Source organism: Hyperolius riggenbachi, chromosome 9, assembly GCF_040937935.1.
Source record: "Hyperolius riggenbachi isolate aHypRig1 chromosome 9, aHypRig1.pri, whole genome shotgun sequence".
Taxonomy (NCBI): Eukaryota; Metazoa; Chordata; class Amphibia; order Anura; family Hyperoliidae; genus Hyperolius; species Hyperolius riggenbachi.
In genome coordinates this window covers 62,520,237-62,540,062 of record NC_090654.1, presented here as the reverse complement: position 1 = coordinate 62,540,062, position 19,826 = coordinate 62,520,237, and the positions used below count along the sequence as shown (strand labels likewise).

The following is a 19,826-nucleotide window of genomic DNA, read 5'->3' as shown; positions in this document are numbered from 1 at the left end:
ATTAAGTGTGAATGGCGCCATTTACTTGCATTACAGTTGCGTCACTCTGCGGTAAAGCAGGGTAACGCAATGTACACTTGCAATGCAAGTGTAAAATGGGGCCTAAATGGAAATAAATACAGCAGCCTCCTTACTTCAGATGTCCTTCAAGGAACTGTGGTAGTGTGAGAAGTTAGGAGCTCTTAAAGAACAAGCGACACCCATGCTAACGTACAAATAAAAACACATATATAAGTAGATAAATACTACTTCTACTTACATAACAGATGTATTGTGCTATCCACTTAATGATTCCTGTGAATTTTATAAAGCAAAAGCAGAAAATCCTATTCTAGGCAGTGGCCATCTTGCCAAGCTAATGCTGACATCATATCCTCCCTGACTCTTGTTTTCCCCCCTTCCTTCTCTTGCTCATTGTGTATTCATTAGCTGCCCTCCTCCCAGAGTCTTCAGACACTCTCACTGAGGTGTATACTAACAACTGCACTGTCTTTTTTTATTTACACATCCAATCACTGAGTCACCTCAGCCTTGCTTGTAAACACAAGTAATCAGAGGGTGTTTCTGATAAGCAGCTAGGCAGAAATAAATGAAAGAGGAGGAATATATTATAGATAAAAAGAACTCCCAGCATTCAACTCTTTGGCACTGTTTGGCACTAGGGCCAGTGCTCCTAAAGTATGTGATAACTACAAACCATAACAGCAGAAAAAGTTTTGCAAGTTTTGAACGCAGGATTAACATCTTTATCACTTAATACACTCAGACCTGTTGAAATTTGATTTTTATGGTGACAATACCACTTTAAAGCATAACTGAAGAACGATAAAAAAAACAAAGTGTTTCCCTGAACTGGGGCTTCTGGCAGCTCTTCTGCAGCCTTCCTGTCCCGCGCCGGTCCTCCACGATTTTCCGTTCTCCCACCACCAAGCAGTTCCTTACCGACGACTTGTAAGTCGACGGCAACTGCGCCTGAGCCATGGGCCAACGCGAAGAAAGCATTGCGTGAGCCGGGGTGCGCAGGCGCAGTTGCCGTCGACTTACAAGTCGTCGGTAATGAAACTAGCTGGTGGCGGGAGAACGGAGGATCGTGGAGGACCGGCTGGGGACAGAAAGGCTGCAGAGGGGCTGGCAGAAGCCCCAGGTAAGTGAAACACTTTGTTTTTTATCGTTCGTCTGTTCCGCTTTAAATAAAGTCAAACAAAGCAGTCATGTGCAGGGACAACACAGCAGTGTCCAGTGACAGACAGGAAGTGGTTAATAGGACACACAGCAGCATGTGGCAGCAGAGCTCCTAGTAACCAGAGAGCTCTGTATTTATAGACATGATGACAGACAGCTGACGGGGCAGCCATCACTGGACAGTGAGTGCTACTACATACAGTTAACAGTGAAACTCTCTAAATATCATGAACACAGCAGTTATGATCTGCAGCAGCCAGACATGAGTACAGATTATCAGCAGAGGGACTGCAAGCAATACTGTCCAGCCAGCTCATCGCACCCCAACATTCACATTCTCACTCAGAAACCAAGTCCAATGGCTTTTCAGTTCCACTGAGCCCTCTACAATATGGTCTGGTTCTCTGTAAGCTATCTAGGTATCCTGTGACACAGAAAGCTCCACCGATCCAGAGGAAGGCAGATAACCTTATAAAGCGCTGCCCAACTCCTTCCTGACTTTTTATAGCAACAGACAAAACCCCTGGACTTAGTTTACACAGTGTGTCTTCACAGCTTTATGTAACCTTCACTTTTAGGAAAACAGCCAAGCCTTCCCTAACAATCCAATGTCTCCACCAGATGCATCTCCAGAGAAAGCTTCTTTACAATAAAGAATCATTACTGTAAAAACAAAGAGATGATTTGCATATTCAGAAGTGATGCATCGTGGGACACCTCAGAGCTCACTCCAACCTGAATAATAACAAATACCTTCTGCTTTAGAAGGCAAACATCTATTTTGCATAGCATTTTAGTAAGGAGGCTTTTTGGTCTCTTTCAGCCCCTTATACACTCCTAGCAGTTCTGGTTCACCAGGAGCTTGCTGGGCAATCTGTAACTCTGGGTGTTTAAAGTTCTACCCTATAGAGCCATATTAATCCATGCCATGCACTGATGAGGATCAATCAATCCAAAACAGTCTGTGTGCATGTTGGAATAGTTTGGCTCAGTAATAGTAACAAGCTGACACATCATTGCATTCCAACAGTTCCGGAGGTATATTTAGCTATAAGTGACAACAAAGATGTTTTGCATATCCAGCAGTGATGCATTGTGGGAAACCTCAAAGCTCAATTCAACCAGAACAAACGTAAATACCTTCAGTTTTAGGAAGGCAAACTCCTGTTTTGCATTGCATTTTAGTGGAGGCTTTTTGGTCTCTTTCAGACCCTTACTCCTAGGAGTTCTGGTTCACCATGAGCTTTCTGGGCAATCTGTAGAGGTAGAATAAATGTTTTTCCGGGTCCGTGTAACAGCGCATGCGTGAAACATCTGCACCTGCACAGTAGCACAGACCTGCTCAGGCTCTAGGGGGAAAAGTGGAGCTCGATCGGGTCCGTGTAACAGCACGTGTGAGCCGCCTTCGCAGTAGCTTGGACCCGGTGGGCTTGGCGTTTTCCAGTGGAGCACAAGCAGGTCCATGCTACAGGAGCAGGCGCAGTGCTTCGGGGGTCTTATGACTGGATCCGCCTGGCTGAGGAGGACATGGGAAGCCTCTCCAGGATCCAGAGGCTTCCCTCTCCTAAAGTAAGTGTGTTCCTAATCGGCAGTAGCAAACCTCACAGGTTTGATTTAAAGTATTTCATTGCACAAAGCTAAAAAAAACATTCGTATGGAGGCAGAACATCCTCTTGCATGATGCATTTCAAAGACAAAACTTCATACCTGATCCCTAGAAGCACGCATACCCACAATCACAACTATTACTGCACACTAATGAGACAAAACTTAAAAAACCTTAAAGTGGATCCGAGATGAACTTTTACTCATTGCATAATTGTGTTCCTTTCCTATTGTTTATAGGGCATTCCTCAAGCCAAATACTTTTTTGTTTTTGTTTTAATACTCTAATTCCCTTTAAACTAAACAAGAGACGCCCACAGGTTTTGAGAGAGCCAAGGCACTTTCAGACAGTAGCAAGGGCTCATGGGAGCTCAGTCTGGACAGGAGGAGGTTACTAGCCAGAGATTTCAGAGGCAGAGGGGAGGAGGGAGAAGGAGGGGGAATTATGTTTTTTTGCTCAAGATACAGATAAGCCTGCCTCTGTGTAATGTTTACAAACAACATGGCTGCTGTCATTGTATCACAGGAAAAAATAATCATATTCTAGTAAAGCTGTTTGCAGCTAGATTTGCTGTGTAAACTATCTAAACTTTAGATAAGATATATAGACAAGTTACTTGTTAGTTAGTTTTTCATCTCGGATCCGCTAGTGTAGGTCCCCTGTGTGCCACCACAACAGATCAAGGCGTGGATTCCATGAGACCTCCGAAGAAGTCCTGGGGTATCTAGCAGCAGATCTTGCAGGTTTTGGTGTGCTGTATCAATTGTTATGTATAGAGTGCTTGGGAGGCGGGGGTGGCAATGCAAAACTTGTACTGTGGCCCAAAGCGCCTTAGCTACGCCACCGAGCCAGAGGCTCCCCTCTACCAAGGCAAGTGTCAAACTTGTTTTAAAATTCAGTCAGGGTTACTTTAACAAGCAAACAGGTAAAGGTAGGGTTATACCTGTAGGTGGCGCCATGCTGTGCTCCGTCACTGCCTGGGAATATCCGATGCAGATACTGATTCAGCAATCTCTCATTCACAATACCTAGAAAAAGAAAAAAAAAAAAAAAACATTTTAAATGTTGTATTAAATGATCATCAATGCCACTAACCCACCATGCTTAATGGCCCATACTCACGGGCAACTTTTTGGGCCTGTCGCCAGCACACGTGAGCGTGTGGGCGACAGCTCCTCGCCAGGTCCCTCCACGTACACACGCGGAAGAGGGACCAGCAGAGCGACGGAAGCTGTCGCCAACGTTCCTCCGCCCCCCGCCGGAAGCTCCGTATTCCTCAATGGAGGTTGCTGTCGCTAGTCCGCGTACTCACACGGACTAGCGACAGTTGCGGCGGAGTGCCAGGCGATCGAGCAGTTCAATTGCCTGGCAACATCAGCGACGAGCGACAGTTCGGGGTGCGCGCCCGTGCAACGGCGCATACTCACGGGCGACAATTGTAGCCCGTGAGTATGGGCCATTAAAGTGTCGGTGTCAGTAGATAAAACTGGTGAGATTCCCACTCTACACAGCAAACTCAATTTCAATGAGTTTCAGCAGAAATCTATTGAGCACCGATTGAGCTGCAAGCATTGAACTGCTCGATGTAATGCTACGGAAATCTAAAGTCAGAAGAAAAAAAAAGAAAAAAAAAAAAACTAACTTACCTGGGGCTTCTTGCAGCCCCCCACAGTCATCCTGTGCCCGCGCTGACCTTTCCGAGACCCTCCGGCCAGCAGAGGCAAACCGCCGAAAGCTGACCAGCCAAGCGCTCCCTTGTCGCATCCCTATGTATGGCAGCATTCTGTGCATGTGCAGTATGGAAAAATCTCTACTGTGCAAAACGCCTGGCAAAGGGAGCACAACCAACGCGTGCGCAGTAGCATCCGACTGGCCAGCTTTCACGGTGTCGCCACTGCTTGCTGGAGGGTTGCAGAAGGACAGCGCGGGCACAGGATGACTGCAGGGAGCTGCAAGAAGCCCCAGGTAAGTAAAACTGTTTTGTTTGTTTTTTGTTTTTTTGGCTTAACCTCCCTAGTGTTCAATTTCTGCAGGATTTTTTGTGCAAAAAGTGGTTCAATTAATTTTCGTAAAATTTTTGCTTGCAACATACTAAAATCCGTCAAGCAAGGGTGTAGTATCCATTTTGAGTACAATAAAAATTACAAATACAAAATCATATCAAAAAGTAAAAATTTCTAAAATAAACTTTTTAATCACAAATAGAAAAATCCTCCTCAAATATGGATGACGAAATAAATCTACAGATGCAGAAATAAATACAGTCCTGTATTTATCTAACATCTCCCTTGTGTGGTACAACAGCTAAGGGCCAGTTCACACGTCATTTACTACGGTTTATGCAAAAGCAGCATTTTGATCTTTATTTTTTCCACTGTCTGGAAGCAGCAGGGTCTGGTCGTTCTGGGGTCCATTAGCGTCCTGTGTCCCCCTGCGAGAGGAAAAATGGCAATCGCTGGGAATCGCCATTGAAAGTCAACAAATGCTTTTCTGCACGCTTGCAGAAAAGCATTTGGACGAGACACTGGGCAGGAGATTGACACATCTGCCGGAACCAGCCCTAATGGTCCATACACACGCTGGTCTGAACTCTGAGTGGTGCGGTGCATCATAACGACTGCCATGGCGGGGGTGGTCATTATGGTCAGACCAGCGTAACTACATCAGGTGCCCAACGATTGCATGAAGATCCGGCATGTTAGATTTTTAGCAATGCCTGGGCACAGCACAATAACATTAAAAATAAATAGTTGTTTATCATTCCAATGTTAATATGCTATCTTTTGATTGATGGCATTTGTTATTATGGGGTTGATTCATTAAGCTTTAAAATTACAGGAGCGCGAGTTATGCGCACACTACATACAGTAGTGCAGTATCTGCTGCTAACTACCTTGCACTCCTAAGTAACGTCCGCTCCACTGAACCCACCCTGAGCCCGGCGGGTCCAGAGGCTTTAATGGACGTGATCCCCGCACTTTGATTGGCCCAACATGCTGCCTGTCACTTGACAGCCACAATTAAAGCCACTGGACCCGGCGGAGCTCAGGGCAGGTTAAGTGGAGCGGACTTTACTTAGATGGAACGCGGGGTAGTTAGTAGCGCACGATATGCTGCACTACCACGCGTAGTATGCGCATAACTTGTGCTCCTGTCATTAAGCTGCGCTGCTTAATCACTTGAGGACCGCGGTGTTAAACCCCCCAAAAGACCAGGCCATTTTTCATAAATTGGGTCACCGCAGCTTTAAGGTATAGCTGCAGGGTCGCACAACTCAGCACACAAGTGATTCCCCTCCTTTCTCCCCACCAACAGAGCTCTCTGTTGTTGGGGTCTGATCGCTCCCCCAGTGTTTATATATATTTTTTTTATAAATATTTATGTTCTTTTTCTTTTTTAAATAAATCTTACTAGTTATTTTATTTTTTTCTTAAATCCCTCCCTCCCCCCAGCCAGCCAATCACAGCGATCAGCTGTCATAGGCGTCAGCCTAGAAGAGCCGATCGCTCTCCTGTGTCCCAGGAGGACTGCGGTGTCACACGGCTGCCCCCAGTACAGCGCTGCCTTAGATTGCTGCTGGGAGACTGAAGGCAGAGCTGACCTCTACCTTCCAAGCGGAGGTGTGTGCGAGATCTCCTGCTAGCCCCATTGAAAGCCACTCACGCCAATCGGCGTGAAGCGGTCCTGGGGCTGCCGCCGCATTCATTTTAATCGGCGTGGAGCGGTCGGCAAGTAGTTAAACAGTGCAGCTTAATAAATCAAACCCAATGTGCTACTCCTGTCTTTTAAAAAAAAAAAAAAAAAAAAAATCATGAAAAAACTTTTAAAACAAACAAAAAAAATAGTATCCATGCAAATGAGCCAGTCAAACAAAGCCAATTTTAGCCTTATGTTCTGAAAAGTAAATAGTAGGAAAAACACGTTTGCCTGGCTAAAGGCTCATACACACCTACCAACAATCTGTGCAACTATCTTCCAAACTTGTCTGTTGGAAGATAAGTTGAGTGTGTGTACAGCTGACAAACTACCAGATGACCAACTGATAACAGGTTGTTTGCCTGATCCAACCAGTGGATCAGTCTGACAAACTATCAGGCAGGTTGGAATGTGTGTACAAGTCTTTAGAACAACTTTGTGGATTCTGAATGCAGTCATGTTGTGCAGTTTTTCATTTAGCTTGCATGCATAGCATTTAACCTTCCTAGCGTTCTGATTATTTGCGGCGCACGGCCGCGGGAGGGTTTTTTTTTTACCAATTTTTTTTTTTATAGCGCTAGCTACATGTTTCCCCCCTCCCTGCGGCATCTCGCCCACCCCTCAAATCGCCGCCGGCGATCATACCCAACATATACCGGGGCAAAAATCCACAACTTTCAAAGTTGTGGATTTTGCTGCCCGAGGAGGCAGAGCTTTGAGCTGCAGCTCTGCCTCCATTCACGTCAATCCCCGCGGATCTCCGCCTCTTCTCTGTGAAGAAAGACTGAGAGGGGCGGGGTTGGCACGCTATGTCCTACCTGTGCGCTGTGCTGCAGTTTGTTCTGAAAATGCACCGTTGCATACATGTTGGTGCGCAGTGCAGCAATGTCCTATTCACTGTTATTGAGACAGTGCTGCAATGGAGGCAGTGGCACTGAGCATTGCTCTAATATCTGCCATGCATAGTGTGCTTAATCCTTTAGGAGTTTATTTTTTTCATGCAGTTGTTATTACTAAGAATGGTGCAGCAATCATTCATCCCATAATTCCTAGCATGACCTCTGACCCAACATCAGCTGGCCAATAGGGATGGAGATCGCAAACCTGCATTCACATCAGTTCATGCTGGAATTATGGGATGGATGTTCACACTGCCGCAGCTATAATTCCTTCCCTATTTATTAGCCTTAAAAATTATGAACCATAAAATAGCCCCAAAGCAACAAGCAAGCGGATGCAGCCTGTATGCATTGTTTGGTAGATAAGATGCTTTATGCCTGGTACACACCATGCAATTTCTCGCCAAATAGAAGGTCCAATAGATAAATTCTGACAGGTCCGATCTGATTTCTGTTCGATTTTCCAATCACTTCTGTACAAAAGCGATCGGAAATCGGATCCGACCTGTCGGAATTTATCTATTGGACCATCTTTCTGGCGAGAAATTGCATGGTGTGTACCAGGCATTAAGCTACATACATATGGGGCACAATTGTCCCCCGTTGCTGTGGTCATAACCTCTGCAAAGTAGGACATTACTTCATATTGAAGGAGGGGAATCTATGCAAAGTTTTGCTGGGCAGCAGTGTCTCTGAATTACAATGCTGCTAAGATCATGTACATTTGGCCTTGTCCATAATACATCATGACCATGCCCACCTTCCGGAGCATGGTCACGCCCTTTTTTCACCGCAATCATGGGATGTGTGGGCCCCAGGTTGAAATTTTTTTGGTGGGCCCCCAGTGTCCCTGTCCGACCCTGACTGGGTACCACATACAGAACAGCACCAGTATCTGTTCATACATAGCACCAGTATATGATGTTTTTTCATTTTTTTATTTGGTGTGCGTTGGAAGAGGGGTAGTTTTATACGACGAGTATATCCCAAACTCTATATTTTAAAAGTATGGAGGGGGGGGGGGGGGTCATCTTATACGCCCAGTCATCGTATAAGGCAATAAGTAACTTTCAAAGGCAGTCCGTAGCGGCTATGACTTTTATATAGACATCTGTTTGTCTACACAAAGCAGGAAGTAAAAATGTATTACACCTCTTTTCACCCTACAGCTGCACAGGGATTATGACACCAATTCACACATTCATCTCATAGCGTGCCAACCCCGCCCCTCTCAGTCGCGTGCATATAAGAGGTTTTTTGCGCTGTGTTGCGATACGGCAGGAGCATTGCACCGCAGTGCAAAAAACAAGTTTTAAACTGGCACCAAACGTCTCATGTTCCTATATATCAGACACTATGATCCCAATTAATTACAGTTGGGGAAAAAAAATTAAGAACCATTTGTAATTCATCAAATCTGAACTAGATTCTTATAAACCAGTGGTCCTCAAACTAAGGCCCGCGGGCCGATTGTGGCCCCCTCAGGCTTTTTTACCGCCCCCCCGGTAAAGCTACATCTTTAAATATTGGTGGTCCGCATATAGAATAGCAATGCTGGCATCACCCATCCACATGGAAGCCAGAAAGCAGTAATTCGCTGGTTTCCAATCAAATTCCACATCAGGTGCCACTGCTGTCCACTGCAGGTTGTCACCTGGGTATGCTTCACTGTCTGGCCCGCAAAGACTTCTTCATCATTTTATGTATACTCCGGCCCTCCAGCAGTCCGAAACGTTGACCCAGCCCTCGGCCCAAAACGTTTGGGGACCCCTGTTCTAAACATTGCTTGTTATTTTACTAAAAGTATGAAACTCTCTTTGAGTTTTAGGCCTCGTTCACATTATTTAGCGCAGATAGCTGTGCGATCGGAATGCAACGCATACAATTGCACGCCATCTGCGCTACTATGCGTTGCAGATCTCAATCATTACAATGAATAGGATCTGCACTGCGATTCCCGAAAATGCATGCAGCAGAGCAATAGCGCATATGATGGGAACGGTAGAAGGGCTGTCTATACCCTTGTACAGTTCTTGCGTGTGGCACACTATACGTGCAGCCAAAATGTGCACGGCAGCACACATAGTCTGAACGAGCCCTTAGACTAGAGTGAGGATTGCTAAAAACCTGTGCAACAGTCATGCAACTGCAGTCACATTCCACGCTTAAATTGCATTCTTTTTCTTTTATAATATAGCCCAAGTAGTTCTAGCTTTATTACAAAATGTTCTCACTGCAGGTGTGGTACAGGACTGAAACTGCATGACTGCTATTTCATAGTACTACTATAAGCATACATCACCAAGATCTGATATGACCCAGGTGGGGGCTGTAATCTTTTCCCACTGGATAGCTCACACATTTTTAACCTCTTGAGGACCACAGGCTTACACCCGCCTAGTAGTGACCAGGCCATTTTTTTACAATTCAGCACACTGCGGCTTTAAGTGTGCTGCACGGCCATACAACTTAGCACACAAATGAATCTTTCCTCCTTCCTTTCCTCCTTCCCTTGCCACCAACAGAGCTTTCTGTTGGTGGCATCTGATTGCTGCTGCGATCTGTATTTTTTAAAAATTAATTTTATTGTTTTTTGTTTTAAATAAAAATGCCCATTTCCCTGCCCCCGAGATCCAATCACCGCGATCGCCTCTCATAGGCATCAGCCTATGAGAGGGATCAGATTGTGAGCCTCTCCTGGGGACAGCTCAGTGACAGAGCTGTCCCCAGTACAGCACTGCACTAGATCGCAGGGCTGTTCATTTAAATACCAGTGCTTTTTTTTTAACAGCTTGCAAGCCATGATCGCAGCTGGCAGGTTGATCATGAAGCCCTGCTCTGTTTATTAGAGTGAGCGCGAGCTTCCGTTAAATCTTGCGCATTGCGAGATGACGCATATATGCATCCAGGAGGAACGAGGTATCCACTCTGTGTCCGCCATCCTGCGTTATGCGGCCGCAGAGCGGTTAAAAGACTCCAGTTAAAGTTTTCTGGACCACACAAGCTGTCCAGTGATCTCCAATCTTAGTAAATCAGGGCCTACATGTGACGTTTTGTACCGCATTGCACCACCCGTCACGTGAGCAAGACTTAAAGAGGAACTGTAGTGAAAAACGATGAAATGAATAAAATTGCTTATATTTTAGAATATTCACAAATAGATTTCAGCGTTTGCCCATTGTAAAATCTTTCCTAACCCCGATTTACATTCTGAAATGTATCACACCTGGCCACATGTTTCGTCCTGCCAGGTAATCTCTGCAGAATGTTCGTTAAAAGATAGGTGTGAGCATGAGGGGAAAAAAAAAAAAAAGTCTACTTACCTGGGGCTTCCTCCAGCCCCTGGCAGCCTATGCGTCCCTCGCCGCAGCTCAATTGTCCCGGGATCCACTGCGCTGCAGATGCCTGACGAGGTCGGCATTTGCAACGGAGGGGATTCCGGAACACTGGAACTGCAGCGAGGGACGCATAGGCTGCCAGCGGCTGGAGGAAGCCCCAGGTAAGTAGACGTTATTTTTTTTTTTTCCATACTCGCACCTTCCCTTTAAGGGCAGGTTCACACTGTGAGCGATTTCACTCCATTTGCTGATCGCCAGCAATCAGCAAAGTGCTAGAGCAGTGTCACCCTATGAATGTGTTTTCACTGCAGTGTTCCGATCTTTAGGAAATCCGAAAACGTGTTGCTTGTGCGATTGTTGTGTAATATGAACTAAGCCTTACTGAGAGTTCTGGAAACAGTCGTTATTTCCTACCAGACAACAAACCCTCAGGGCCCTGACATCACACTGTGGGAGGGGTTTCACCACAATATTAGCCATACCCCCCTGATGATCCATTTGAGAAAAGGAAAAGATTTTTCATCGGAAAGGGTGTATCAGCTACTGATTGGGCTGAAGTTCAATTCTTGGTCACGGTTTCTCTTTAAGTTCCCCTTTAAGACCAAGTGAGTGCGTGCGCTTCTCTGTTTAACCAGAGAAAGCAGTCCTAGTACACCTCCAAAAGCCAACCAGAACACCCAAAGGTGCATATTCAAATGAGGGGTCAATGCAGAGATTCCAGAATGAGTAACTTTATTACTACTGTCCAAATAATGCAAATAAACGTTAGTTGCTCGGACACCGAGGAATTGAGATACTCCTGTCTGCAAGAAACCCATCAGAAGCATATAATGGTCTGCTATGTCTGAAAGTCTCCGATCTGCTGCAAAATTGTTACCATCAAATCAGAACCTTTCAAAGCAAATTGATAATGTGCTTTCCCATGCACATCACCACCAAGGAACTGCACTTAACCTCCCTGGCGGTGATTATTCCTGATTTTAGGGTCTAAAAGCGGTACAATTTTTTTCATGTGCTTTTTGACCCAAAAAGCAAGGAAAAAAAAAAAAATCATGCCATGAGAGAGCATGGAGCAGCCCCTGCACTTACTCACCTCCCTGGGATCCAGCACTGCAGTTCTCCCTCTGTCCTCCGGGTGGCGCTGTAAGCCTATAGTGAGATTGCCGACTGTCATCATGACGACAGTGGGCAATCTCACCAGGGGGATGCAGAGCCTCTGTGGACAGGAAGAGGAATGGCTGCCAGCGTCTGGATCGCCCAGGAGGTGAGTGAAATCGCCCGCTGTGTGCAATGCTCTGCATGAACCTCCCAGCGGCTACCACGAGTGTAGCTATGGGTTACAGCTAAGGGGGTTAATATGGTGTAATTGTAGGTTTAGCACCACTTAAAGAGGAACTTCACCGAAAGACAAAGTGAAAAGTTAAAAAAAAAAGAAGATAGATCAAGAAATTATTGATATTTGTCATGTTATTCGTTCATGTTTGATGCACCATAAGCCTCCAGGTCAGCATCTTTACTGCTAGCAGCCCCCCTCCCCTCCAAAAAAAATAAAAACCTGACAGCATCAACTACCATTATTCCCACTTAAAGAGACACTGAAGCGAAAAAAAAATTATGATATTATGATTTGTATGTGTAGTACAGCTAAGAAATAAAACATTAAAGCTGGCCATACACTGGCCCGATTTACCGCCGTTTCAACAGCAGATTCGATCACTGGGATCGAATCTGCTGCCAATCGTTCGCGCTACACGCCGAATTTCGATTCATTTCGTCCAATCCCGTCGATCGCGCCGTGCGGAAAATTACCGTCGATCGCCCGCGGGTAAAGAGCGCATCGCTAGCGGCGTTCGAGTGCCCGACAACCGACGCAATAGAGCCCGCATACATTACCTGCTCTGCCGGCGCGACTGCCCCCGCTCGTCTCCGCTCTTCTCCGCTCTGGTCTCCGGCATGCCTTCACTTATTCCTGCCCGGCAGGAAGTTTAAACAGTAGAGGGCGCTCTACTGTTTAAACTTCCTGCCGGGCAGGAAGAAGTGAAGCATGCTGGAGCCGGAGACCAGAGCGGAGAAGAGCGGAGACGAGCGGGGGCAGTCGCGCCGGCGGAGCAGGTAATGTATGCGGCGGGGGGGGGGGGGGGGGAGCGGCGGCAGCAGCACCACCACCACAACAGATTGTAATCGGTTTCAGGCTGAAATCGGTTCACAATCTGTTTGCAGTAAAGGTAGCCATACGATCCCTCTCTGATCAGATTCGATCAGATAGGGATCTGTCTGTTGGTCGAATCTGATGGCAAATCGACTAGTGTATGGCCACCTTAAGATCAGATACATCAGTCTAATTGTTTCCAGTACAGGAAGAGTTAAGAAACTCCAGTTGTTATCTCTATGTTATCTCTATGCAATAAAGCCATTAAGCTCTACGACATGGAGAGGGCTGTTATCTGACTTTTATTATCTCAACTGTTTTCTTTTTCTCTGCCAGAGGAGAGGTCATTAGTTCACAGACTGCTCTGAAAGAATCATTTTGAATGCTGAGTGTTGTGTAATCTGCACATATTATAGAATGATGCAATGTTAGAAAAAACACTATATACCTGAAAATAAAAATATGAGAATATTTTCTTTGCTGCTAATCTTCTAGTAATTATTCATAGTACACAACCAATTCATTATATCATATAATTTTTTTCGCTTCAGTGTCTCTTCAAGAATATGATGATGGAAACATTGCTTGCTTAGCAGTTGGACACAGCGGTTATTTCCTACAATGCAACGAGATTCACAGACACGAAACTGTCAGCAGGAGGGGTTTCACCACAATATCAGCCATACAGACCGAACACGGTAAATCCAGCGCTGGAGACTTGGGCGCTGTCGGCGCCACCATAGGCCGTAATAGGAACTACGGCTATCGCAGGCACAGGGAGTAACTTCAGCGCAGTCAGAAGACGGACCTGAAGTTGCTTTTAAAACAATAATTCGGATTCCAGCGATTGCTGGAAGCCGAATTATTTCATTCCCCCACTATCCATGTCGGCCTGGAGGGGGAATAGTAATTAACACGGCCCGGACTTGTGCGGCAGCAGGATCAGCCATATACTGGCTGTGTCCTGCGCCCAAGTCTCCGGCGCCGTTCTCTCTCGTACGCATACAGACCCCCCTGATTATCTATTCAAGAAAAGGTAATGATTTCTTGTGGTAATGGGGCCATCAGCTACTGATTGGGGTGAAGTTCAATCCTGGGTCAACATTCCTCTTTTAAAGAGAACCCGAGGTGGGGATCGTAGAAAGAAATACACAGAGGCTGGGTCTGGCTATAGTGCCCAGCCTCTGTTGCTAGTTGAATCCCCATAAATTACAGCCGCGCTGGCGACACGCAGCGTGTCGCAGCGGGCTGTATTTACCTCACTACTGTCACTCACTGCGCTCCCACGCCTCCTGCAGAGCGCCGCTCCCCGCCCACGTCCCTTCCCTTGCCGCTGATTGGAGGGAAGGGATGCGGGCGGAGACTGGCGCTCTGCAGGACGCGGGGGGAGCGGCGTGAGTGACATTAGTAAGGTAAACAATGCCCGAGAGCGCGGCCGTAATTTATGGGGGAGAGCGGAGCGCAGGGGGCACTTAGGGGGATTCAACTAGCAACAGAGGCTGGGCACTATAGCCAGACCCAGCCTCTGTGTACAGATTTCTTTCTACGATCCCCACCTCGGGTTCTCTTTAAGGCTGGATTCTCAAGCACAGACACCACTATCAGCAAGGTTGCAGCCGCACCTGTTGCCTTTGTCTTCTCAGGCTCTGAAGACAACCGGTAATTCCTCCGCGACAGAGATGTACCAGAGCCCCTGGATGCCATGTCCCTGGAAAAGAGCAGGAACATACTGTAATCAATAGAGGAATTACATGAGCAATACAGGGATAGCATAGTAGACAGAGAGATGTAATGCTAAGTACACACCATACAATTTTCTGGCAGATTTACCTGCCAGATCAATTATTTCCAACATGTCTGATCTGAATTTTGATCAATTTTTTGATAATTTTTTTAAATTATCTTTTATTAATCGATTTTCATAGAACTGAACCAAGGAACAAAAAATAATTGGAAAAATCAATTAAAATTCAGATCAGATATGTTGGAAATAATCGATCTGCCAGAAAATTGTATGGGGTGTTCCTAGCAAAAAAAGGAATGTTTGTTAAAAGGAAAGATGCAAAGCAATCAAAAAAAAAAAATATCTACTTACCCGGGGCTTCCTCCAGCCCCTGGCAGCCTTCCTGCATCCTCGCCACAGCTCCACTCCCAGCCAGTGGCCCGGGGGTCCCCTCCGATGCAGATCCCGACAGGAATCTACTGCACCTGCGCAAGAGCCGCTCGCGGTCACGCTGACGTCATCTGGAGTGTTCTGCACAGGCGTAGAACTACTGCCCTTGCGCAGTACACTCCAGGCTACGTCAGTGCGACCCCCAGCAGTTCTCACTCAGGCACAGTAGATGACGACCTGGCGAGGGTGAGGAGCTACGGCAAGGGCACAGGGGCTGGTGGAAGCCCTGGGTAAGTAGATTTTTGTTTTTTTAATTACCTCGGACCTTCCCTTTAAGGATATAACATTCTAAAATGCATGTGCCTCAATTAACTGTACTGAGCACTGAGACTTGTCACTCCAGCTGTCAGTTAGCTTCCCTAAAGAGCAGGAAAGATTGTCATGGACACACTCCACACATGCTCAGCACATGAAAAGAGTCACGTCTACCGCATAGTAGAGATGGTCAATAAGATGTTTTTATGGTAATTGTTCAAAAATTTGTACAACTTGAAAATTAACCAATGAATATTGCAGAATCTGATTGGTCCTTTTTCAAGCTGTACAAAATTACCATAAACATTTGGACCAGCTCAGAATGAAATGTTTTAGGCTACGTTTACAGTGGCTGTTGCGTTGCATTCCCTGTAACAGCAGCAAAGCATCTGCAAAGTGGCGCTGCATGTTACCTGGGCGTTGCATCAGATACAGTGAAGCATGCAATCAATGAAAAGTATGCTTCACTTTTACTGTTAAAGTATACCGTAGGTTACGATGTCGCACGCTGTTGTACCACAACACACCTGCCGATTTGTGAAAATTGAATAGGTGGCACATCTTATTGTGGCAAGCCACATTATAAAGCAGCCATTACAGTGGTTTGCAAAAGTATTCATCCCTTTAAGGTTTTCCACATTTTGTCATATTACTGCCACAAACATGAATCAATTTTATTGGAATTCCACGTGAAAGACCAACACAAAGTGGTGTACATGTGAGAAGTGGAACGAAAATCATACATGAGTCCAAACATTTTTTACAAATAAATAACTGCAAAGTGGGGTGTGTGTAGTTATTCAGCCCCCTTTGGTCTGGCTTGCTCATAGACATTGCCTGATGAGTGCTAATGACTAAATAGAGTACACCTGGTGGTAATCTAATGTCAGTACAAATACAGCTGCTCTGTGACGGCCTCAGAGGTTGTCTAAGGCCCAGTGCACACCGAGCGGTTTGTGATTGATCCGCCGGCCGCATCCGCCTGTCAAACCTCTCAGTTAATGTATCTCAATGAGATGGTGCACACCGGCGGTTTGAGGATTGTAGCAAACAGCAAACGTGCCTCTTGCTGCACGTTTGCGGTACGCAGAAGCGTTTCTGCCTCAATGGAAAGGATAGGAAAAACACAAACCGCTCTGAAAAACGCTACTTCAGAGCGGTTTGCCAGGCGTTTTTGTTACAGAAGCTGTTCAGTAACAGCTTTACTGTAACAATTTGTGTAATCTGCTACACAAAAACGCAGTCAAAACCGCTAGGCATGTTTAGAAATCCGCTCTAAACATGCCTAGAATTGCTCTGCAATCTGCTCACAAAACCGCTAGCGTTTTAATTTGCAGATCTGCTAGCGGTTTTGGTGTGCACTGGGCCTAAGGCCTGGAACCCACTGAAATCAGCAAACGCAAAACGCAACCGCTAGCGTTTTGTCTGAGCGGTTTGCAAGCAGATTCATGCACGTTTTTTGGTCGTGTTTTGCAACATTGTATTTTTTTCCCCAGCGGGTGCGTAGCGTTTTGCGTTTTTATCCTGATTGGTACTGTGAATTATTTTTCATTTTGTTACAGTGTGCTGAACCGCAAAATGCTAGCAAAACCGCTCAGTTTAGGTTTTGCTGAGCGTTTCCGCTAGCGTTTCAATACTTTACATTGAAGCGCTAACGCTCCCAAAATGCTGCACGTCCTGCGTTTGCGTTTCTGAGAAACGCAAACGCTCCTGTGGAAGTTGCCCCATCCATTAACATTAGCCCAGCGTTTTGGCAAACTGCTAGAGTGTCGCAGTGCTGCCAAAACGCCACAGGAGCGCTTTTGGCAGCGTTTTGGCAGCACTGCGATACGCTAGCAGTTTGCCAAAACGCTGGGCTGGGCTAATGTTAATGGATGGGGCAACTTCCACAGGAGCGTTTGCGTTTCTCAGAAACGCAAACGCAGGACGTGCAGCATTTTGGGAGCGTTAGCGCTTCAATGTAAAGTATTGAACCGCTAGCGGAAACGCTCAGCAAAACCTAAACTGAGCGGTTTTGCTAGCGTTTTGCGGTTCAGCACACTGTAACAAAATGAAAAATAATTCACAGGACCAATCAGGATAAAAACGCAAAACGCTACGCACCCGCTGGGGAAAAAAATACAATGTTGCAAAACACGACCAAAAACGCGCATGAATCCGCTTGCAAACCGCTCAGACAAAACCCTAGCGGTTGCGTTTTGCGTTTGCGGTTTTCAGTGGGTTCCAGGCCTTAGAGAATATTGGGAGCAACAACACCATGAAGTCCAAAGAACACACCAGACAAGTCAGGGATAAAGTTATTGAGAAATTTAAAGCAGGCTTAGGCTACAAAAAGATTTCCAAAGCCTTGAACATCCCACGGAGCACTGTTCAAGCGATCATTCAGAAATGGAAGGAGTATGGCATAACTGTAAACCTACCAAGACAAGGCCGTCCACCTAAACTCACAGGCCGAACAAGGAGAGCGCTGATCAGAAATGCAGTCAAGAGGCCCATGGTGACTCTGGACAAGCTGCAGAGATCTACAGCTACAATCTGTCCATAGGACAACTATTAGTCTTGCACTGCACAAAGTTGGCCTTTATGGAAGAGTGGCAAGAAGAAAGCCATTGTTAACAGAAAGCATAAGAAGTCCTGTTTGCAGTTTGCCACAAGCCATGTGGGGGACACAGCAAACTGCAAAAGACTTGAGACTGGGGCGGAGGTTCACCTTCCAGCAGGACAACGACCCTAAACATAAAGCCAGGGCAACAATGGAATGGTTTAAAACAAAACATATATTTATGTGTTAGAATGGCCCAGTCAAAGTCCAGATCTAAATCCAATCGAGAATCTGTGGCAAGATCTGAAAACTGCTGTTCACAAACGCTGTCCATCTAATCTGACTGAGCTAGAGCAGTTTTGCAAAGCAGAATGGGCAAGGATTTCAGTCTCTAGATGTGCAAAGCTGGTAGAGACATACCCTAAAAGACTGGAATGATGTATGATTTTCGTTCCACTTCTCACATGTACACCACTTTGTATTGGTCTTTCACGCGAAATTCCAATAAAATTGATTCATGTTTGTGGCAGTAATGTGACAAAATGTGGAAAACTTCAAGGGGGCTGAATACTTTTGCAAACCACTGTTTGTAGCAATGCAACACACCACTGTGAATATAACCTAAAGGGAAGCTGAAATGAGAGGGATATGAAGGCTGACATATTTGTGTACCAGTTGCCTGGCAGTCCTGCTGATCCTTTGCCTCTAATACCTGTAGGAATAGACCCTGAGCAAGCATGCAGATACGTTTCTGCCAAAAATCTGACTGGATTAGCCGCATGCTTGTTCCAGAGCCCCCCATACAGAGTCTCCCCTCTGTACAGTGTGGTAGCTGGAGCCCCCCATACAGTCTCCCCTCTGTACAGTGTGGTAGCTGGAGCCCCCCATACACAGTCTCCCCTCTGTGGGAGCTGGAGCCCCCATACACAGTCTCTCCTCTGTACAGTGTGGTAGCTGGAGCCCACCATACAGTCTCCCCTCTGTACAGTGTGGTAGCTGGAGCCCCCCCAGTCTCTCCTCTGTACAGTGTGGTAGCTAGAGCCCCCCATACAGTCTCCCCTCTGTGGGAGCTGGAGCCCCCCATACACAGTCTCTCCTCTGTACAGTGTGGTAGCTGGGGCCCACCATACAGTCTCCCCTCTGTACAGTGTGGTAGCTGGAGCCTGCCCATACAGTCTCTCCTCTGTACAGTGTGGTAGCTGGAGCCCCCCCATACAGTCTCTCCTCTGTACAGTGTGGTAGCTGGAGTCCCCATACACAGTCTCTCCTCTGTACAGTGTGGTAGCTGGAGCCCCCCATACAGTCTCTCCTCTGTACAGTGTGGTAGCTGGAGCCCCCCATACAGTCTCCCCTCTGTACAGTGTGGTAGCTGGAGCCCCCCATACAGTCTCCCCTCTGTACAGTGTGGTAGCTGGAGCCCCCATACACAGTCTCTCCTCTGTACAGTGTGGTAGCTGGAGCCCCCCATACAGTCTCTCCTCTGTACAGTGTGGTAGCTGGAGCCCCCCATACAGTCTCCCCTCTGTACAGTGTGGTAGCTGGAGCACCCCATACAGTCCAGTCTCCCCTCTGTAGTGTGGTAGCTGGAGCCACCATACACAGAATAGAAGATAGAGGTCCTCCTCATGAATGCTGCGAGATGTAATCTCCCATTATCCATGCTGGGAGTTGTAGTGCCCTCTCACACAGGCAGGGAGCTGTATAAATACTGGTGGTTTTGGTTTCTCCTCACACAGCTGGTAGTTGTAGTCTCACAGCAGCTGTCCCTGGACACGCCCACCATGCTTCTCCCTCACACACATACACACTCACCACGTCCACAGAGGCCCAGTGGTGCCTGCTGGGGCTCAGTGCCCCCCAGTGACCCGTTTTCGGGTGTGTCACCTGTGCAGGGTCAGCTTGTGCTGTATGCAGCTATAGTCACGCCCCTCCGTTCTGACCCCGCCTCCCCGTGCTTCCTGCTCTAGACTTGCTTGTTGTTTTTTT

At 46.5% G+C, this 19,826-nt stretch overlaps 1 protein-coding gene across 3 annotated transcripts in view; it reads right to left on the bottom strand.

Moving 5' to 3' along the window:
• Positions 1–19,826, bottom strand: part of RNF123 (ring finger protein 123) — a 119,116-nt gene that overhangs the window by 98,897 nt on the left and 393 nt on the right. The window contains exons 1-3 of one of the 3 annotated variants that reach the window (XM_068252921.1): positions 19,653–19,791; positions 14,493–14,578; positions 3,732–3,816 (exon numbers count right to left, since the gene is read on the bottom strand). In XM_068252921.1, the coding sequence (XP_068109022.1) occupies positions 3,732–3,816; positions 14,493–14,574 (167 nt within the window). In that variant the 5' untranslated portion in view covers positions 14,575–14,578; positions 19,653–19,791. Of the gene's footprint in view, positions 1–3,731; positions 3,817–14,492; positions 14,579–19,652; positions 19,792–19,826 lie in introns of those variants that run through there. The other 2 variants (XM_068252922.1, XM_068252920.1) reach the window with 2 other exon arrangements.